At 41.0% G+C, this 23,423-nt stretch overlaps 1 protein-coding gene across 1 annotated transcript in view; it reads right to left on the bottom strand.

The window, feature by feature from the left end:
• Nucleotides 1-23,423, bottom strand: part of PAPPA2 (pappalysin 2) — a 318,373-nt gene that overhangs the window by 37,211 nt on the left and 257,739 nt on the right. Inside the window, exon 20 of the mRNA XM_069546135.1 lies at nucleotides 11,022-11,093. Within this exon, the coding sequence (XP_069402236.1) occupies nucleotides 11,022-11,093 (72 nt within the window). The remainder of the gene's footprint in view (nucleotides 1-11,021; nucleotides 11,094-23,423) is intronic.

Here is a 23,423-nt window from a genome sequence, read left to right as displayed (position 1 = left end):
TGTGGAGATTCCTTAAAAAATTGCAAATAGAACTACCTTATGACCCAGCAATCCCACTGCTGGGCATACACACCGAGGAAACCAGAATTGAAAGAGACACATGTACCCCAATGTTCATCGCAGCACTGTTTATAATAGCCAGGACATGGAAACAACCTAGATGTCCATCAGCAGATGAATGGATAAGAAAGCTGTGGTACATATACACAATGGAGTATTACTCAGCCATAAAAAAGAATTCATTTGAATCAGTTCTGATGAGATGGATGAAACTGGAGCCGATTATACAGAGTGAAGTAAGCCAGAAAGAAAAACACCAATACAGTATACTAACACATATATATGGAATTTAGGAAGATGGCAATGACGACCCTGTATGCAAGACAGGAAAAAAGACACAGATGTGTATAACTGACTTTTGGACTCAGAGGGAGAGGGAGAGGGTGGGATGATTTGGGAGAATGGCATTCTAACATGTATACTATCATGTAAGAATTGAATCGCCAGTCTATGTCTGACGCAGGATACAGCATGCTTGGGGCTGGTGCATGGGGATGACCCAGAGAGATGTTATGGGGAGGGAGGTGGGAGGGGGGTTCATGTTTGGGAACGCGTGTAAGAATTAAAGATTTTAAAATTTAAAAAATAAAAAACTAAAAAAAAAACACAACAATATTACATGAAAATATGGCTAATAAGGGCAGAGCTGAGATTTAAACCCATTAATGGCTGGGAAGATTCCCTGGAGAAAGCATAGGCTACCCATTCCAGTATTCTTGGGTTTCCCTTATAGCTCAGCTGGTAAAGAATCTGCCTGCAATGCAGGAGACCTGGGTCCGATCCCTGGGTTGGGAAGATCCCCTGGAGAAGGGAAAGGCTACCTACTCCAGTATTCTGGCCTGGAGAATTCCATGGACTATAGTCCATGGGGTCACGAAGAGTGGGACATGATTTTACTTTCACTTTCTAAAATGTGTATGCTTTTTGCTATGCACACTATTTGCTCCAATTTGCCAATAATTACAATTAGATTGGGAGTGTTACCCTTTTATTGTTCACTATGTCATTATAGGGTTAATCACAGCAAACTTATAAACATACACAACCACATACACATTCATGTATATAGGTATACATATGTACTTCATGTACTGGCTTCCTAGACGGTGCTAGCAGTAAAGAACCTGCCTGCCAATGCAGGAGACATAAGAGACGTGGATTTGATCCATGGGTCTGGAAGATCTAGAGGAGGGCATGGCGACCCACTCAGAATTTTTGCCTGAAAAATCCCATGGAGGGAAGAGCTTGGCAGGCTACAGTTCATAGGTCACAATGAGCTGGAACCAACTGGAGTGACTTAGCAAACACACACATTACTTCATATGTTTCAAAAAATTAAGTGTGAGACTTAAAAAAACCTTCTTTCATTCAGTTGCTACCAAAAGCAAGTATTGAAAAGCAGAGATATTACCTTGTCAACAAAGGTCCATCTAGTCAAGGCTATAGCTTTTCCAGTGATCATGTATGGATGTGAGAGTTGGACTGTGAAGAAAGCTGAGTGTCAAAGAATTGATGCTTTTGAACTGTGGTGTTGGAGAAGACTCTTGAGAGTCCCTTGGACTGCAAGGAGATCCAACTAGTCCATTCTAAAGGAGATCAGTCCTGGGTGTTCTTTGGAAGGACTGATGCTGAAGCTGAAACTCCAATACTTTGGCCACCTGATGTGAAGAGTTGATTCATTGGAAAAGACCCTGATGCTGGGAAGGATTGGGGGCAGGAGGAGAAGGGGATGACAGAGGATGAGATGGCTGGATGGCATCATCGACTCAATGGACATGAGTTTGAGTGAACTCCGGGAGTTGGTGATGGACAGGGAGGCCTGGCGTGCTGTGATTCATGGGGTCACAAAGAGTCAGACATGACTGAGCAACTGAACTGAATAAAATAATTTCACTTAAAGGAATATCTATCTTAGTAGGATAAATTAGAAATAACTCAAATTATATGAATTTTCTGAAAGAGCTTGTCAATATGACTATTTGATAAAGAATATGCAAATGACTGTGAAGGTAAATAGTAAACTAATCAACATTTCATGAACTTTAAGAACAGTCTCAGTGAACATATTTGAGTCATGCTTAGATTGCATTTAAAATATATTTTAGGAGCACAGTGAGAAATGGAATCTTTCCTGTCATATCAGTAAACAAGAATGTCGCAATTCAGTACAGTTGCTCAGTCATGTCTGACTCTTTGTAATCCCACGGACTGCAGCACACCAGGCTTCCCTGTCCATCAACAACTTCTGGAGCTTGCTCAAAATCATGTCCATTGAGTCAGTGATGCCATCCAACCATCTCATCCTCTGTCATCCCCTTCTCCTGCCTTCAATCTTTCCAAGCATCAGGGTCTTTTCCAATGAGTCAGTTCTTCACATCAGGTGGCCAAAGTATTGGAGTTTCAGCTTCAGCATCAGTCCTTCCAATGAATATTCAGGACTGATTTCCTTCAGGATTGACTGGTTTGATCTTCTTGCAGTCGAAGGAACTCTCAAGAGTGTTCTCCAATAGCACAGTTCAAAAGCAAAAAGTACCAGTTACCAGTTATCAGAATCACAGTTACTAGTGATTGCAGCCCTCCACTGTGAGTAGTAAACCCTGAGGGAATTTAGAAAGGAGAAGAATACCTGCCATCTTTGACTACACTAAAGCCTTTGACTGTGTGGATCACAACAAGCTGTGGAAAATTCTTCAAGAGATGGGAATACCAGACCGCCTTACCTGCCTCCTGAGAAATCTGTATGCAGGTCAAGAAGCAACAGTTAGAACCAGACATGGAGCAGTGGACTGGTTCCAAATAGGAAAAGGAGTACGTCAAGGCTGTGTATTGTCACCCTGATTATTTAACTTCTATGCAGAGTACATCATGAGAAACGCTGGGCTGGATGAAGCACAAGCTGGAATCAAGATTGTCAGGAAAAATATCAATAACCTCAGATACGCAGATGACACTACCCTTATGGCAGAAAGTGAAGAAGAACTAAGAGCCTCTTGATGAAAGTGAAAGAGGAGAGTGAAAAAACTGGCTTAAAACTCAACATTCAAAAAACTAAAATCATGACATCCATTCCAATCACTTCATGGCAAAAAATGGGGAAACAATGGAATTAGTGACAGACTGTATTTTCTTGGGCTCCAAAATCACTGCAGATGGTGACTGCAGCTATGAAATCAAAAGACGCTTGCTCCTTGGAAGAAAAACTATGACAAACCTAGACAGCATATTAAAAAGCAGAGACATTACTTTGCCAGCAAAGGTCCAGTCAAAGCTGTGGTTTTTCCAGTAGTCATGTATGGATGTGAGAGTTGGACAATAAATAAAGCTGAGCACCGAAGAATTGATGCTTTTGAACTGTGGTGTTGGAGAAGACTCTTGAGAGTCCCTTGGACTGCAAGGAGATCCAACTAGTCAATCCTGAAGGAAATCAGTTCTGAATGTTCATTGGAAGGATTGATGCTGAAGCTGAAACTTCAATACTCTGGCCACCTGATGCAAAGAGCTGACTCGCTGGAAAAGACCCTGATGCTGGGAGGGACTGAAGAGAGAAGGAGAGGAGATGGAGATGGCAGAGGATGAGATGACTGGATGGCATCACCGACTTGATGGACATGAGTTTGAGTAAGCTCTGGGAGTTGTTGATGGACGGGGAAGCCTGGCGTGCTCTAGTCCATGGGGTCACAAAGAGTCGGACAAGACTAAGGGAGAACACAGGACACTGGTCCCAGATCCACAGGTCCCAGATCTGAGGTGGATATCAAAGGAATGACTTCAGTGAGCCTAGACTCTTAAATCTCCCCATATATAGAAAAGCTCTAAGTTCCTTGGCTTGGGATATCCGGTTCTCTTTAATGTACAAAAAAAAAATTCAAAACCTTCTGACATTCAAGCTACCTGTCCTTTGTTGCAGAGCTTCTATATAACCTGGTTCCTCCCTTTGCTTCCTCGGAACAGTTCTATCAGGGTTATTTGAGATCTGCCTCCCAGGCTTGAAGTTCTAGAAGTTTCCACATAATAAAACATAACTCTGAACTTTTAGGTTGCATGTGTATTTTCGATTGATCACAATTAGAAATCTTAGTGGAGAAAGGCCTTATGAAAAGAGGAAAGGGATAGAGTTATTTATGGATAGAATCAGATTTTATTTGCTCACTGCTAATTCTTATAACAGTGTCAGACTTTATTTTTGGGGGCTCCAAAATCACTGCAGATGGTGATTGCAGCCATGAAATTAAAAGACACTCCTTGGAAGAAAAGTTATGACCAACCTAGATGGCATATTCAAAAGCAGGGACATTACTTTGCTAGCAAAGGTCTGTCTAGCCAAGGCTATGGTTTTTCCAGTGGTCATGTATGGATGTGAGAGTTGGACTGTGAAGAAAGCTGAGTGTCGAAGAATTGATGCTTTTGAACTGTGGTGTTGGAGAAGACTCTTGAGAGTCCCTTGGACTGCAAGGAGATCCAACCAGTCCATCCTAAAGGAGACCAGTCCTGGGTGTTCACTGGAAGGACTGATGCTAAAGCTGACTCCAATACTTTGGCCACCTGATGTGAAGAGTTGACTCATTGGAAAAGACTCTGATGCTGGGAGGGATTGGGGGCAGGAGGAGAAGGGGACGACAGAGGATGAGATGGCTGGATGGCATCACCGACTCGATGGACATGAGTTTGAGTGAACTCCGGGAGTTGGTGATGGACAGGGAGGCCTGGCGTGGTGCGATTCATGGGGTCACAAAGAGTCGGACAGGACTGAGCGACTGAACTGAACTGAATTTTTATAATCTCAGCATAATGATTAGAAAGCACCTGGACAGATGAAAGAACCTTTAGTATTTCCATAATGTTACTTTTACAGGCAAATAATATTTCAATTGTCTGCAAACCTGGATTACAAATGAAGACTCAAAAGAGCAGTACAATAAGGAAAAGCGGAAAGTAAATCAGAAAACGGGTGTGGTTGGAAGAGATAAAGGGAAAGCCTATGTCACAAAAGAGTGAGAAAGTGGCCCACTCAGGAAGCTGGAGAAGACAAAAGGAGCAAAATGTAGAAAGCCCATCAGACTGTCACAGCATGGTTCTGCAGACTTAGACAAACATAAATTCTCATGAATGTTGCTAATCCAGAGGAGGTTTTATAATTTGCATGGTTGTGCTTTTAATGTTTCTTTCTTTTTTTGTTTTTGGAAAGCAGAGGGGGGAAAACACAATGGTTTTAGTTTTCAATATGAAAACCTAGTCCTAATTAACATTTGAAGTCCAATTTTCAGAGATTTCAGCTGGAGGATCTAAAGTCAAGCCCTGGACCCAAAGGGGACTCTGGACAAACCTAAAGCTATGCCCAGATCTCCAGCCTGGTGCAGAGATTGCACAAAACTGGCAGAGACATTCACAAATAAATCTCAAGGGGACTGGAGTTTGGCAGCCAGCGAGCCTGGAAGACAGTTCCAGTGTAAGCTAATTTTCATTTTTTCTCTGGATTTTAGCACGTCTAACACATATTTAGATTTAGATTTGTGTGAACCCACACAATTCCTACCAGAAGTGGAGTAGCTATACTCATTATTGGCTGCTAGGTCATTATTATTTCTACCCTAATTAACTCCTTTCCACTCAGATACTGAAGAACTTGGCAAGAATGTCAAAGAAAAGTAAGCTCATATGATTTGTCTTCTGAGAAGCAAGGGAGGGGTTGATTATTATGTCTGGTTTGTAAACAGCTAAAATGTGGCGAAGAGAAGTTTAATTGTTGGCTGTTATTTAAATAACAAAATATCAATGAAGAGGAAATAAAGAGAGGTTAAACAACTTTGCAATCACACAGTGCCTAGACTGATAAACTTTGGGTTGGAACACTTGGTTTTCTGAATACAGGTATCCTCAAAAAGACTCACTTTTCTCTTTTTAATAAGGAATTTATAAAGACATACTCAGTTGACTGTTTTTCTTTCTTTTTTTGTCAGAAAGATTAGTAGCAATTCCATGAGTTCACACTTCAAAGATCAAGTTTTGGGCATGTATTTAAAAAAAAAATGTTGTGACTATCTAGTGATGAAAAAGGTATTACTAAAGCACAGTAATAGAGATAAACCATACAGATAGAAAGGATAAAAGTTCAAGAAAAAAATGGCTGAATGGGGTTACTATGGGACCAAGTGAAGGCTTATATTTTTAAACCTTAGTCCAAAAGGACCACACATCAGATAGAAGCCCATAACAATCACTCATTTCTTGGGTATTTATCACATGCAGGCTAACCTGTGACCCTCTCCCACCCCCCTCTCTGATCATCTCATTCAGATCTGCAGGCAGGCATTCTGCACCCAAGTATAAAGCACATCTCCTTAAAGCGGCATTGCACATCTCCTTAAAGCTGCATTGCACATCTCCTTAAAGGGGCATTTTAGTCTGATTCTAGCTCCTCTCTACCCCTCTGGGCTTAAAGTTTGGGAAAGAAGAAAAGGTGCAATAAACACTTGATTTTCATGCCATTATTTCTACCCATGTATTATATATAGGCCCCCACATCCGAGAGGTACAGCAGGAAACTCAGACAGTGCCCATGAGTGATTCTGAAGCACATTGACACAGCTAACAGGGCTATCATCTGGAATACGAATGACAAAAGAAAGGGAGAGAGAAGGTGAAGACAACACAGAAGAAAGAATCTAAGGAATGGTGGAGCAGATGGAATGAATTAGTGATGGAAGCATTGTTGATATCAGCTACCAAATGTGTAAAAACAATACAACTGCCCACCTACATTTAAGTAAATGCAGCCAGTGAATAAGAAATGAAGGCTAACCAAGAAGGCCACAAATCTGAACTGGAGTTCTTTAAGAGAAAGGCTCATGGGTATAATCAAGATCAAAATGTATACAGAAGGGAAAGGTCCCCAGTAACAAGGGAGATTTGCAGTTATTTCTGAAAAATCAGCATGATCTACATTCTTCTGGGGCCACTTTGAAGGCCCCAAATGACACCTGGCCCGGGGTCCATCTTCATTGTTTACTGAACCTGGTATCTGACCAACAAGTTTAAAAGATAAATTGTATCCATCTAATTGTAAAGCTGAGGAAACAATTCAGAAAAGTTAATGGACTTGTCCAAGAAGCATGTACTAAGGGATGAAACTGAAGTTGAAGCTTGCCTCCAGACCCCTGACAGCCTCCTTCGGCTCCTCCCGGCTGCCCTCGTTGCAAGGCTTTCTGATTCTAAGCATCACAGGGTTGTATTCTCTCCTTCTCCTTCTACTCCTTCCCTACCTTTCTCTCCACTATGCTGCTCTTCCGAAAACTGATACTATCGTTCTCAATTTGAGACTCTGAAAGTCAAATTCTATCTTCAACTCTCTCTGCTTGCCTGTAAAGGGGAAGAAGCAGGAGTCACTGAAGAATTAGGCCTGTACTTTTCAAGGGAATAACACACATCCATCACTAGGAGCTCACAGATTGTTGGAAGGATGGACCTGTCATATAATCTTGAAATAATGTGATGAGTGAGATGACAGTCATTTACAAGAGTATGTATAAGAATTTACAGGAGAAACAGTAGCATGACCAGAGAAACTTACTTCAAATATCCCCAAAACTCTTTAAAAGTTTTCTACAGTTTATTGGAAGCCTCTAGAACATCAATTAACCATGACCATCTTCAGTATATAATAATACTCATAAGACTATGGGTGTGTGAACTGTTTCTTGAGTCTTAATATTTATATATTGTTTCAATAAGATCCCATCCTTACTCGTTGATGTATATTGTTCCTTAGCCAATACTGCAACAAATATGTTACATTACATTACGTGCAACTTAACAGCACCTTAAAATCAGTTATTTCACTTGATTCTCACAGAAGTTTTTGGAGACAAAGCCAGCCAGATACTGTATGCAGTTAACAAAGGTAGACTCAGAATTTGAACCTAATTCTGACATCATTCTGCTTTTCTGTCCTCCTGGATGGCTCCCTTTTTGTCCAAAAAGAAAGAGCACAACTCTACAAGAACTAGCAAAAGGTTGAAGAGAGACTATTAGAAATTGTAAGCCAAAACGGGTGCTGCTGGGAAGCACAATGAACTTGCAAGAGATACATGCTCAAAGAAAAAGTAGAGCCAAAATCTAGGTCAATGGGCACTCAATGTTAATTATCCTATAGGAAGTAAGTTAGTTATTTCTATCCAAAAGGAGGCTGGAAGTGTGGCCTTTATTTCCTTTGCATTCCCTAGACAACAAGATGTTCTTAATTTAAGTGGAACCTAGGACTGTACATTTTGTTAGAATTCATAAATATGACTTTTGGGAAGGAAAGAAGAAAAGGAAGGAAGGGAGGGAGGGAGGGAGGGAAGCAGCAAAGGAAAAAAAAGACAGAAGATAACACTTATATGATCTGACAGTATTATGTGTTCATGGATGCAGTGACCACTCACTTCAATTATCAGCCCACAAAATGAGGAAAACCCTCCCTGCTACAACAGGTCAAGAAGGTCCTCTGGAAAAGGGATAGGCTACCCACTCTAGTATTCTTGGGCCTCCCTGGTGGCTCAGATGGTAAAGAATCTGCTTGGAATGTGGGAGACATGGGTTCAATTCCTGGATTGGGAAGATCCCCTGGAGGAGAGCATGGCAACCCACTCCAATATTCTTGCCTGGACAATTCCCATGGACAAAGAAGCTTGGAGGTTTACAGTCCATGGGGTTGCAAAGAGTCGGACATGACTGAATGGCTAAGCATAGTACATATATATATACACATAATTATAATTTATTTACATTATTGTACAGCAAAAACCAAGACAACATTGACAAGCAATTTTCTTCCAATTAAAAAATAAATTAGAAAGTAATTAAAAAAATAAAGAATAAAAAGCACAGATTGATGGGCCCCACCCCCAGAGCGTCTGATTCAATAAGTCTGGGATGGGGCCTGAGAATAGATATTTTTAACAGGTTCCTGCTGCTGCTGCTGCGGCTAAGTCACTTCAGTCGTGTCTGACTCTGTGCGACCCCATAGACGGCAGCCCACTAGGCTCCCCCGTCCCTGGGATTCTCCAGGCAAGAACACTGGAGTGGGTTGCCATTGCCTTCTCCAATGCAAGAAAGCGAAAAGTGAAAGTGAAGGTTCCTAGATGATACCAATTGTGCTGGTCCATGGGTCACACTTTGAGAACCCCTGGCGTGGGGGTACCAACAGGTGTGTGATGGTCAATCCTCAGCTGTGCATGATAGCAGTTGGGTGGTGGGGGGTCATAAGAGGGAACACAGTTTTGTTCCTCATCTCATCAGCAAAGGAGCTGAGAGCAGCCTGGGATGCTCTGGATACCAGAGCATGTGCTGGGTTCAGTGTGGAGGGAGGACAAATGGGGAAAGCTCTGTGTTGTAACCTTCTGGGAAACACCGAAGCCAGCTCCAGGGTCTGCTGTCTACCCTCCCTCTTGCGATCATGTGTGGAAGCACCAGAAGGGAATTCTCAGGATACCTTTGATCTCGTCCCAGTTCTCGAGTCTTCTGTCTGTTTATCTCCCTCCTTCCCTGGCCCCTTCTTCCCCCTTCTTACCCCCTGCTTGGGGGATGAGTCACTCCCCCTCCTCCCCACCCCACTGCCATCTGTTTTTCTAATGATGGCAGGAGATGAGCTGTTTTGCTGGCCGACACCGTGACAAAGCACACTCCGAGCTAGCGTTTCTCCTGATGCACTCTCCCGACGCGAGTTTACTGGCATCATTTCTCCACCCAGTTTTCTCTTTGTCTCAAACCCCACCCTTTTCCCCTCTTTGGCCTCACATAGATCCCAGTTTCCCAGAATTAGATCCAGAGAAACAGAGATACAGAAGCATGGAGAGTTGGGTGTGTACGACGGGAGGGTGCTGAAGTCAAGGGCAGTTAAACAGCTCCCTCTGGCGCTCGAGGTGCAGCCAGAATTAGCACGCATTGCTGCTAAGTGGCTGAATTACTTCCAGTGAGAGGTCTGGATAACAAAGGCTGTTGTGACTGAGACTAGAGTACTTGTATTTGTTACTGGCTATTCCCTGGGTGAGAGGACGTGTGTGTGTGTGTGTGTGTGTGTGTGTATCCATGTCAGGATTCCTTTGTCATGGTCTGTAAGCAAGGCTCTGCCTCATTCTTGACTCTTCCTCGTAATAACTTCTCTTAATCTGGTGAAGGAATTTACAAACCCCCAACTTCCCCACTGGTAGGGGGATGCCCTGTATGAAGAAGTAAACAGGATTTCTTGAGTGGGTAAAAATCTAGTTTGGGTTAATCACCAGTGGACTACAGGTCCTCCTCAGAGGTTGCAAACAGATGCCTGCGTGACCCCAGCAGCTGGTGTCAATGAGAAGCCCAGGAGATGGGAAGCTATGGGGACTGCTAAGGACAGTGCTGAACTGGAGGGCAGCAGCCTTTCTGGCATTCTAGCTGCCACTCAGATCCAGTTAACTGTTGCCATAGTTGCCAGATACTCTTGTTTTTCAAGAGAAAAATCTTTGCACAGATTTTATATTTATTTTTATTTGGTGTATGTAAAATGTTACCTATACATTTATAAATTTTATGTGGAAATCCCAATTTTTAAGCATTAGCAACCAAAACAAAATTGTTTTTAAGACACTGCCCTGGCCAAACCCCTGTCTGTGGGCCATCGAGCTGTAAAACTCTGATATAACTAAGCTCCAGTGAGGCCCAGTTAGAGAATCCCCAAACCATAAATCATTCTGACTTGCTTTTAACTTTATTTTTTATTAAGTCATTTAAAATGGAACCCTGGCGATTTTGCTTAAAAAAAAAAAAAAGGCAAAATCAGAAATCCTAATATCTGTAACTTGGGGATTATGGAGCTACGTGTAAGAGACTGAGCAGAGGGCATCGGAGCAGAGAAAGGGCAAGATACTGAACCAGAAGGACTCAAATCTCTGTGAGTTGAGCAGAGCAGAGAGCGCTGGTCTGGGTTTGAGGGAGGGGGAGTACCTTACCTCGCAGGACTGGATGCAGTGGATCAGGAGGGGGTCTGGGTGCCACTGACGCCGTCCGGTACACATGACACTCTGAAAGGGAAGAGGGAAAGAACAGAAAACCAAAGCTGAGACACCTGGTCAGTGAGAGGAGGGGCAAATTCTGAACTTACTCCTTCAGCCCAACCCCTCCCGGAGGAACAAGCCCCAGTCAGGCTGTATGAAGAGGTCAAAGGCAGCTGTCCAGTCCTTCCCTTGAAACTGCTAATCCAACTGGATGGAGCCAAGGTAGAAACTCTTAGCAAAGGGAAGTTTTCATCCTCTTCATTGTCTTCACCCTCCCAGAGCTATTAAAATTTCCAGAGTGGTGTCAGTGTGGTTAAAAAGAGCATCCTCATGTTGAGGTTTGACAGAAAACAACAAAATTCTGTAAAGCAATTATCTTTCAATTAAAAAATACATAAAAAATTTAAAAAAGCATCCTCAATACTAAAATGACTTTATTTTGGCTCTAGGCACAATATTGGTCCCACTTGTTTTGAAATTTTAATGTTGCAAGAAATTGTGAGATAGCTGTGTTGATCAGGAGGCACCAATGGAGTTTTAAAGGCTGAGAAATAGAGCTTCATAAGAAGAGCCTTGAACTAAAAGTGGATTTCAGAAATCCTAGATCTCTAGATGTGAGTGCCCAAGACAGTAGAGGCCAAACAGCACTCGGCAACTCTTTAGCACCATTTATCCCCTCCTTGTGAGAAATGAAAGAGGGTCTGTATACTGGACATAGAGGTTTAACATGACACCACCAGCATGGGCACACTTTGGGAGATAGTGAAGGACAGGAATCCTGGCGTGCTGCAGTCCATGGGGTCACAGAGTCAAACATGACTTAGTGACTGAACAACAACAACAACCCAACACTGGGACTCAAAATGGCACCAGCATTAACTGGTGAGAGTGTAAAAATGTGTTCCTGTGTTCCTGTTAAAACACTGGTGACTCCCTCTAAATCCCAATGGACATTTGCTAATGTGACTTTAAACAAACAGTCATCTGCTCTTTGTGAATAGTAACAACTCATCTTCATGGAGGTTTTTTTTCTTCTAATTTTCGCATTTTACACTTTCAAGAGATACGCTTCAGGAAAAGAAGTCCCATGAGAAGTTTCAAAGAGAAAAAGAGATTCTCTCTATAACCGGCTACGGATCCAACCATTTGCAGACCTTTGTGTGCACATTTTAAATTCAGTACAACAGAAATTCAGGGAAACCATACAAAAAAAATGCACTGTGAGACATGAGTTTTACATTAAATAGTACCTTTAGTAATTGAAAATTATACATTCTAGAATGCTAAGACTGTATAGCAATCAGATTGAAGACATTTTCATATATTAACCTGCAGGTATATGAATATACACCTCACAGTCAGTTATGAAAATGGGAATCTGCAGTATTTTTCTGGAGTTATGTTACTATAAACTAAAAGTCCTCCTTCACAGCTTCCCAAGAGAGGAAATAAATACTATAAATCTTAAAAAAACCTTGATATTCAAAACTCTATACTGTAATAATATAGAAGATGACTTTGCTTATCATTGTGCTAAAAAGAAAGAAGGATTATCAAATGTATACAGTCATAACTTGATATCCACAGGGGATTGGTTCCAGGACCTTCACAGATACCAAAATCCGAGGATGTGCAAGTCCCTTATATAAAATGACATACTATTTGCATATAACATCCTATGTATATTTTAAGTCATCTCTGGATTACTTATAATACCTAAAACAATGTCGATTCTATGGAAATAGTTGCCTAAAAGCAGCAAATTCAAGTTTTTTTTTTGAACTTTTTGAATTTTTCCCCAATGTTTTATCATCAGATAATGGTAATGGCAAAACAAAATAATTTCAACAGCAAATACATGGCAACTCTATTCCTTCTTGTTCATTGAATTCACTAAGGATCCCCAGGTCACACCTTAGTCAGTCAGTCATTCATATCAAACGTTATCAGTAGCTAGGGTCCAGATTCCCCAGGGAACACAAGAGATCTGAAAATTCATCGGTCCCCTCGCTGCTTCAGAGAGCTCAGAGTCTATGGGGGAGGAAGCAGCTGGAAGTCCATCAATTTCTCTAAACGAAGGGAAACTCAGCCTTAGCATCCTCGCATGATGGCTATAGCTAGAACTTGCCAGAAGCCTCGGACTGGATCAGTTTCTCTTATGCCCTTCATACCTTCAGTTCCATCCATCACCTTCATAAAGGCTGGAGCACTGATCTTCTAAACTGAAAAATTCTAAACATATTTTGCAAAGGAAAAAAAAAAAAGGAAGGAAAAGAGTTCTGTCTTTACTTTTAATTCTTTTTCCCCAGTGCTCTTTTCTCTTATTACTTCCAATTTATTTTTTACCTCTTTGTTTTTTTTTTTTTGGCTGTGCCATGTGGCTTGTGGGATCTCAGTTCCCTGACCAGGGATTGAACCCAGGCTATGACATTGAAAGCCTGGAATCCTAACCATGGAACTCCCCTACATCTTAGTATCTTTACATAACTTAATTTTATTACTATGTGATACATGTTCACTGTATAAAATATACAGGGCATTAAAGGATACACATCTCCCTCCTACATCTGTTCCTCAACTACCCAATTTCTTCCATCCTATTTTTCATTCTTTTTTATATCATTACAGAGATAGTCTATGAATATACATATGTATATTAAATTATTTCCTCACACAGATTATAAAATACTACAATTTTATTTAGTGCTTTATTTTATTATTGTCTGATTGTCTTACTTGATTTCACTTTATAATGTTTCTTGGTGTTCTGTTCATTTTATGGTATATGGGATCCTGCATTCTATTGATTGCATATTATTCCATTTCATGGATGTACCCTAGTTTAATCACACTCATATTAATGGATACTTCAGTTATTTTCAGTCTTTTGCTCTAACAAAAAAGGCTTATGTATAAATCATTTCATACATGTGCAACCACATCTGTAGGATAAACTCATGATAGTGGAATTGACAATAACCATTTCAATGATTTTTTAAATATTTAATGATGTAAAATATTCTATGATTCAGTTTTAAGACTGAATCTCTTTTAACACTGAACCTTCTTAAGACTGGCAACCTCTTTAATCTCTGTAAAAACTGCAAAGTTTCTGGTACTTGTGTCTCATGCTTTGTAGACTGCAAAGCCTTGTGAATAGAGACTGTATCCAACTCATAATCTTATCTCAGTGACTTAGAGAGAGACAATGTTTATTAAGCATTTGTCAACCACTAAATAGGATGCTGTATTTTTAGGATTTGTTTTTATCTTCTGGCCTATGAAAAGCATTCACCTCATAAGAAAAGATCTGCATACAGAATTAATTTAATAACTACTTACTATTAAAACTGGCAGAAAATTTGAAATGTTTTCCAGGTCCTATATTTTTATGTGCACATTTGTGGTGGTGAGCTGGAAGACGGATGTGAAACAGGAGGGAAATTAGGGAGAAGCTGGCAGAGAAGGGCCAGCTCCTGGTGAGGTATATTAAATTAACTAAACAAGAAGGTCATTATGCTAAGATGGCTCTAAATGCCATGGTGGGCTATGGAATCAAACCGGAATCTCAGCCCATCAGTGCCTCAAGGTTATGAAACTGAAAACAAAGGACAATCAATTAGGCTTTAAGCAATAACCAGTCAATGATTTCCTTACTTTCTTTGCCTATTTTCTATAATCAAATCTCTCCCCAACACCTCCTGGTGGAGTACTCCTAACCAGTTTCAGTCTGGCATTGTCTAATTCAAATTGAGATTTGTTCCTATAAACTCTTAAAACCTTTCATAATATGTCTCAATTTATCTTTTAACAGTTCAATATGATTTTCTTACTTCCTGGAATATTTTTTTGACAAATTATAATCCGATATATTGTATTTGAAAAGTTATGGAGAATAATTGAAAAAATAACCTTATGCCCTCTGCCCAGCTTTATCAAATTATAGCATTTCACGGTATGTGCTTCCAGAGTTTAAGTCATTAGAGGTTCAGTTAAAGTCCCCTATATGTGTCCCTCTAACATCATTTTCCTTCCTTTCTCCCTTCTGGTAACAACTATTCTGACATTTTAAATGATTATTTCTACACATTAGTATATGATTATATAGCTGTTACACTATTAGCAAGCCACTTCTCAGATGAGTCAATTGTGAACAATTGAGCGCCAAGGATTTGTTTTGAACTTTTCAAAAGGAAAAGATTCATGAGAAAACCAGTTTAAAGATTTTCTTTTGATTGAGCTACTTTAATTTTTTAAAAAATCAAGGGAAAAGAAGAGAAGAGAGGAAGGAAGAACAAAGGGAGAGCAGATGGGAGAGAAGAAAAGGGGGAAGAGAGAGGGAGAAGGAGGGGGAGAGAGAAGGAGGGAGAGAGAGAGGAAGGGGAGGGAGGCAGGAGGGGAAGGGAAACTGGTTAGGGTTATTCAGAAGGTCATAGGGCTGTATGAAGGCTGTTGCGAGTTTAAATTTGTTGCTGAAAGTCACAAGACTGATGGTTAGCCAACATTAAGGTCTAACAAAAAATTGCTCAATTGTTTTTTTATCAGGAATAGTTACTTAACAGAATGGGCAACTAATCACATTAGGCCACAAAGTTCTGCTCCTGCCCAGGTTTGTGATGATTTCCTTATCATCAATACTATATATGTATGCAGCCCTAAATAAAATGCAGTGTTATTCTGAATATCTGTTTGGACCATAGCACATTACTCTGCAATAGGCTTTTGGTTCCTCTTCCCTCATCTTCCAAGACCCCCTTGTCTGTTCTTCTCCAGAGAAGAGGAAATTGATGCTTGAGACTTACTCAAGCAGAGAGGGAACAATTCCATGCTTAAAACAGATGAACAAAGATCTTTGCATGACTCACATCTGAAGGATTTGTTCTCTCATGGTGTGTGGCAAGCGTCACTAGGGCTGTTACTCATAACTGCACCTCTCAAGAGGACACTCGAGGTGGGGGGAGGGCAAGGATTAGGAGACAAGGGGACACCAGGAGGGTGATACCAAATAGTAGGGAGCTATGCCACTGAAGTGTTCTGTCTTTTTTTCTTCCAGCTTTTTTCTTTCTCTTAAAACAGTTTGGTTTTATTTAAGATGTTATTAATCCTTCTGGGACCAACTTGGGAAAACAAAGTCAGAAATTATAAGATTTGTTTTGACTGAGCAATTCTCTTGATGAGCTGAGAAGTTGAGAGAGGAATTCCACAGTGTTGAGAATTTTTGCAAACCTAATGAGTATAGCCCCAGGAAAATGTCATTAACTTGGACTTCCTAATTATGATATACTAAATTATGATATATTAAATAATTCCTAATTATGATATACTGGAAAAAAGTATTATCCAATCTGAGAGAACTGAATTTATGATACAAACCAATAGTGAAAATGAGCTGTTGTGATGGATTATTTTGTATTTCAGAAAGAAACATTTTTTTAAAAAATTCATTTACATGCAAACAATTGCCATACTATGTGTTTTTTAAAAAAAATCTCTCCATGAAATCTGGTTCTCAAAAGACCACTTCTTTATAAGGTAAGTCAAAATGCCAATTTTCCTATTTTAGAAAGGAAAGTCACAAGATGTAATAAAACATCCCCTAGACACAGTGATTAAGGACAATAATAAAAATTAATCTTATTATTTTTTTGTCACTCAGTGAAAGTTGGTCAGTTGTGTTTGACTCTTCGAGACCCCATGGACTATACAGTCCACGGAATTCTCCAGGCCAGAATACTGGAGTGGGTAGCCTTTCCCTTCTCCAGGGGATCTACTCAACTCAGGGATTGAATCCAGGTCTCCTGCATTGCAGGCAGATTCTTTACCAGCTGAGCTACAAGGGAAGCCCAAGAAGACTGGAGTGGGTATCTTTTTTGAAAAACCCAAAGGTTTGCCATGAGAAATGGCTCTGGAGGGGTGGGAGCCATTCTTTTTCCAGCTCTTTGTTTCACACAGCAACTGCCTTCTGAGCAGCAAGTGAAATGAATCTTGCATTGGGGAGGAGGTCTAGAGATGAAGGTGGGGCTTCTCAGGCGGCATGAGTGGTAGAGAACCCGCCCGCCAATGCAGGAGAGGTGAGAGACACTGGGTCAGGAAGATCCCCTGGAGGAGGACGTGGTAACCCACTCCGGTATTCTCGCCTGGAGAATCCAGTGGACAGGGGAACCTGGTGGGCTACTGGTCTATAGGGTCGCAAAGAATCCAAGGCGACTGAAACAACTTGGCACGCACGCATGGGGATGAAGGTAAGACATCATTCTTATCTCTAAGACTCTTACAGTTTGGTCTTACAGTTTAGAGTGACAGAAAAGAGGAAGAAGGGGAAAGGAAGAAGATGGAAAGCAGGCATGAGAAAAGCACAAAGTGCTCTCAGTGGAAGTCCACGTGGCGCTCTTCCCATTACCCTCAGCTCAAGCCCCCTAGATATGAGCCGCGACACTGACTGCACACTTGGCTGCTCCTGTCTGGCCTAGCTGCCGGATTCCACTGCTCAGTCACTTTGACTGGCAGGAATTTATTTGACAACCAAGAAGCCTTTTTGTTTGATGTCCTCTCTTTCTGCAATGATGGCTGATGCCATCATTATAGAAAAGTCTATGTCCACAGACATACTAGGTGAAGGAGGAAAGACGTTATTACAACAGCAAAGGCTCAGACAGCCCATTTGGGAATTTCAAATCCTTATTTCACGTTTTCTAAGCCAGAATGCTCTTGAAACATTTAGACATAACATAATAGTACATGTTCATCCTTACTCTCTTCTCAAACTCATAACCAAGCCATTAGACATTGCTTCTTTAGTCAGAGGTATTCCAGTAGGAAGCACTGAATCACCATTGTCTTCCCAGCCTCATTTGTAAAAGGCACAGAAAAAAAAAAAAAAGGCCTAACACATCAGTCTGTACATACACACACACACTAACAAGCAAAGCATAGAACTTGTAAAATATTTCTCTTTCTTATAGATAGCTGGTGATATCTTTTCATAGATGTAGGAAATTTCCAAGGGTGAGATTTGTACTAAGTGAACACAAATTCCATTTTTACATAATTTTAAACTATGTGCAAGAAACTGAAAAACATTACAAAAGTGTTATTTTGAAGTTTTATAGCAACCCTTTGAGAGGGTAACAGGCAGGAAGGTCAGAGGTCCCCAAGTGGCAGAAGGAAATGAACTGCAAGTGGCAGAAGATTTTGTTTTTGTTTTTCCTTCTCTACACAAAATTAAAAGAGTCTTCTTTTAATTCTGTGTTGATGATACCTGGTTCTGCCTAGGGCTAACCAATCCGTTTTTCTTATGGAAATATTTTGCTTAAGCTATGTTAGTGAAACTATGTATTTGCTTGGGAATCTGCCCTTTCTTCAAAATGGTTCTGCTTAAAGCTAGCTTTTTTTCCTTTTCTCAAACCTTGGGTTGATAATGGCTCAATAAACCAGTATTCATGTCAATCTTATTGTGGGGGGGGGGAGGGGTGCGGATGACACACCTTGTGCCATCCTATCTCAAAAATGCATATGATAGGAGAGGGGCCTGGTGAAACTCCCTCAGCCTTGAGGTGTCTCTCTTATCTGATTAGCAGCACCAACAGACATAACACACCTTGCTAAAACTAGCAAGGGGGCACTCTTTCTGTCCCCTTATGATGTCTATGTCAGAAGCTTTCCCTATCTTTATTACACTTTAATAAAACTTTGCTACACAAAAAGCTCCAAGTAGACAAACCTTGTCTCTGACCCCGGATCGAAATCCTCTCCTCCAGAGTCACTGCTGCTGCTGCTGCTAAGTTGCTTCAGTCATGTCCGACTCTGTGTGACCCCATAGATGGCAGCCCACCAGGCTCCCCCGTCCCTGGGATTCTCCAGGCAAGAACACTGGAGTGGGTTGCCATTTCCTTCTCCAATGCATGAAAGTGAAAAGTGAAAGTGAAGTCACTCAGTCGTGTCCGACTCTGCGACCCCATGGACTGCAGCCCACCAGGCTCCTCCACCCGTGGGATTTTCCAGGCGAGAGTGCTGGAGTGGGGTGCCATTGCCATTGCCATTGCTCTCAGCAGTAACCTTTCACCTTCAAGACAGGATACCATCCCCATTCTTGCCGCTGAGCAGGAAGAGGCTCCAAGGGGTAAGTAAAATAGTATCTGAACCCAGGAGAGCCTCACTCTTCCTTTTATGACAGTTGCCACTTGGAGTTGTTTTTCGTCAAAATCCCTTACTACCCAAGTTCTTGGAAATTCTTCCTTTAATGAAAAGTATATTATTCTAGGACTCAGGTATCATTTTCAGGAGTAAAATCCAGGAGAATCCCCAAAGACAGGTAAACCAATTTTATAGCTACCTGAAAAGTTTACTTGATTGTTCTTTAAAAACAAACTCACAATAAGGAAAAGCAGTACTATAGGGAAATACCTCTCAATTATTTTATTAGACTTCACAGGGAGGGAAGGAAAGTGTGGGAATGAGGAGGCTCTCACGGTTGTGACAAGGGACTTCTTTTTTATTTGATGGGGAAAGTAACCCAAATGTACACCAGACTACAGAAAACATGGTGATTCAGGGGAAATCACTGAACTTGAAGTCAGAAAAGTTGGTTGCACTGCTCTCTCCAATTCTTAAAAGCTGTGCAAACTTGGACAGATAATCTGACAATATCTAATTTGTCTGTGAAATAAGGATAATAAAATCTTTTCCCCCTAGTTTATTGGTTTATGAGACGATTCAAATGAAATTATAAATATCTAAAATATATATTTTATATATACAACTTTGCAGGCAATAAAGTATTATCCAAATGTAAGACATCATTTTTATTACAAAGAATGAAATCATTGGAAGCAGACTAGAGAAAATGATGCAATTTAATCCACTGCTCTGTTGTCTTGCCAGATACCAGGTATTTGAAGTATGGGAGATAGCAGGGGTTTACATGTAATAGGAGATCATCATTTACTAAACAAATGAGCCAGGCTCCAAATAGGTATGCTTTTACTTAAAACATTTATGTTGCCAGTATTTTATTTTATAATAGCAGTGTTTTGCAAAGTTTTACACGGGAATTACTTGGGGTGCCTGTTAAAAAATACATACCCCAAGGCATTGTGAGCCTCTCTGAAGAGGGGAAGACAGTTCTGCTCCCTTTACAAACTGCCCAAGTGATTCTAAAGGACACCAAAACTTAAGATTGAGCATAATGTGGAACATCCTTCAAGATAAATCGATACTTGAGGAAGATTTTCATTTAATACAACTGCTTTGGTGTAATAGGCACTTCTTTGTGAGTGTTAGGTAGGTAGAATAGGGAAAAGGAGTCCAAGATGGTGGCGGCTAAAAGACAAAGAAGGGAAAAGCCCGTGAAAATAGAACAAAAGAAGATTCGAGGACTGGAGTGAGGACCTCAGATGAAAAAAACAACACTCCTGGCTGGCCCAATTTACATAGGACAGGCCCAGGGAGAGAAAAACATATAAAAAGAGGAGCCAAAGCTAGCTCTCTCTCCCAGCAACCCCTGTGCTGGGGTGCTCTTCTCTTCGCGTCTTTGGATCGATGTGCCCTCACGCCTCAGAGATGGATTTTCCTGCTATCTTCTAAATAAAATAGAGCTGTAACACTGAGCTGTAACACTGATTTGTCTAAGAGCTATCACACAGTCCTTTCGAGAGCTGAGAACTATCACACGGTCTATCCAAGACCTGAGAGCTGGGACACGCCCAGGGGGCTTTAATGTCCGTCACTCCAAAACTTTGTTGTGACGAGACCAAGAACCCAGGAACATACACTTGCGTGACGTGAGGACAGGCTTGCATCTCCCACCCCTCAAGAGCCATTGAATGCCACAAAATGGCAGACACCATGGGTCATCTGTGGTTAGTGCATAATCTCATTTCTGAGGATCTGGGAACACAAGCGTAATAACCTCATCATTGTCTCCTGTGCTTCCATTGACTTTTTCTTGTTTTTCTGTTTCAGTTCCCTAAAGGTGAAGCATCCCATGTAAGCTTCATTTATAAGCAATCCTTGTTAATTTCATTATATCTATAAAAGAGCTGAGAGAGTACAGGTAACAGCATGGTGGTTAGCGACTGTATGATAATGAATATTAACATTGGATTAACCCTTGGCTTCCTTTTGGCATAAAAAATACTGATTTGGGGATTCAGGAAATGTCAGTTATGCTTTCAACCTTTGAACTTCTGACTTTTGGGTTTTTTAGGAACAAATTACTCTTTCAAGGTAAGAATGAAGTTCATTTGGTGAGTTACTTCAATTCTTCCACTACAGTGTTGGAAGCAGCTAATTTAATTATTTCACTTTATTTTCACACAGAAATATGACACAAGTCTCAAGGGTGCCACTAAAGTAATGGTGCTGCCTACCATACTGCACACTGTGACCCACCACTACATTATTTACTTGCGTCTCCAAATTATAAAAAGCATGGTGTGTCATTACAGATGAGAAGAGGCAGGCAGAAGTGAGGGGAAGCAGCTTGTCTCCAGTAGGAATGACAACCAACCAAGAAAGATTATTATGCATCAATCACAAAATTAAATTCTAGTCATATGCTTCTCATCTCATACTCATACTAACCTTTTGAGTTAAGTATTATACCTATTTTACACATAAGGAAATGGAGTCACAGAACAGTTAAGCTGCCTAAAATTATGTAGCTCGTGAAGAGCAGAGATTATGAATAAAAACTGAACTTTTCTTTTAAACACAATTTTTTTATCCCAAGATCTACAGTGTGCCTTAGATGTTATCATCCTCAAAATTGTGCTTGGATAACCTATTTTCCAAAACCAGGAATTTACTTACTAGACCATAGTCATGACAAATGCAGTGATACAAATGATAACGTTTGATGTTTGGCTTAAGAAGAAAATAAATCCTGCATTTTCTCTCTGGGGTTTGCAACTTGCAATTGACAAGGATATTATTATATATAACTGTAGGAAGCTGCAGCAACATACCCAGTTTGAGGAGAAAATATGTATTTACTTCCAAAGTAGAAAATGATGCCATAGCAATTTCTTTGCTTACTCAACCAACATTTATAAGACACCTACAATTTGCCCAGTGCTGAAAAAGGAAGTAGGAATATAAACATGAACAAAATGCTTTGGAATAGAGGTAAATAAATAATAGTGACTCCCCTGAAGGACAGTGGAGAAAGGAAAGGTTTTAATAAAACAGAAGATACTGTTTTCCAGTTGGTAAATAGTCAAGTCTCTGCTGTCTTCATGAAGAAACGTGAACTGCTCTTTCTGAAGTCCCATTCAGAAAGTGGAAGTGGAAGAACCCCGATCACACGGAGGCCTGCACTCTGGTCTCACAAACCCTGAATCCACCGACTATGCTCATCAAATACCTTGTTGGGCAGATGCTACAGTAAGTGTAGAAGGGTTCCTGAAGCAGTTCATCTCTCAGGTGGAGAAAATGGATTGTAAAAGTTCCAAGCCTTTCCCCCTTCAGCTGTTTATAGAGAAAGAGAAGTCTATCACAGAAGTTGAGTTAGAGGGACTGGCTGGGGCTACCCTGTCTGGCACCCCAGGAACACGAGGCAGAAGTCCTTTCTTCAGGTATTCTAATTCCAGCTAAACCTTCACAACAGATTGTGGGAAATGGTACAGAAAGTCCGGAAAGGCCAGGGGATGGGAGAACCAGGCAAGGTGTTTTTCTGGCTTTCTCCTTTCCACTTCCAACTGGACTTCCCAGCGTCCCTCCCACTGGTGCAGTTTTCTCTTTGGGTTCAACATCCTCAGAGGAGTTCACCAGGCACTACAGGGTCTTGTCCACCTGCCTCTGTCCTATCCCATCTCCCTAGCTCCCATCTCTCCTCTCCCTCACCACAGCACATACTCTGGTTGCAGACACACAGAACTTCTTACCCACTAGAATGTTCCCTTTGATCATAGTTTCTGACCCAAAGGAAAAGCTTCCTGATCTATTGCTCCTTCCCCAACTCCAAGGTCTTCCCTGGTGGCTCAGATGATAAAGAATCTGTCTGCAATGCAGGGGTTGCAGAGACCAGGGTTGGAAAGATCCCCTGGAGAAGGGAATGGCAACTCATTCTGGTATTTTTGCCTGGATAACGCCATGGACAGAAGAATCTGACAGACCACAGTTTATGGGGTCCCAAAGAGTCTGACATGATTGAACGACAATGCACAACCTCCCCCCCACCCCACCCAGAGTTCCTGAGCAGAAGAATTAGTTGCTTCCTCTTGAGTGTTCCTATAGTTCTCTACCACAAACAAGGCACTTCTCATGTTGCATTATTATAAACGTTCATTTTTATGGCCAGATTGTAACTCTTGAAAACAGAGGGACTCTCATTTTTCCCTCTTCATATTCCCAGCACTT

Source organism: Ovis canadensis, chromosome 12 (assembly GCF_042477335.2).
Source record: "Ovis canadensis isolate MfBH-ARS-UI-01 breed Bighorn chromosome 12, ARS-UI_OviCan_v2, whole genome shotgun sequence".
NCBI lineage: Eukaryota > Metazoa > Chordata > Mammalia > Artiodactyla > Bovidae > Ovis > Ovis canadensis.
The sequence above is the reverse complement of the archived record's forward strand: the minus strand, read 5'-3'. Positions and strand labels throughout refer to the sequence as shown.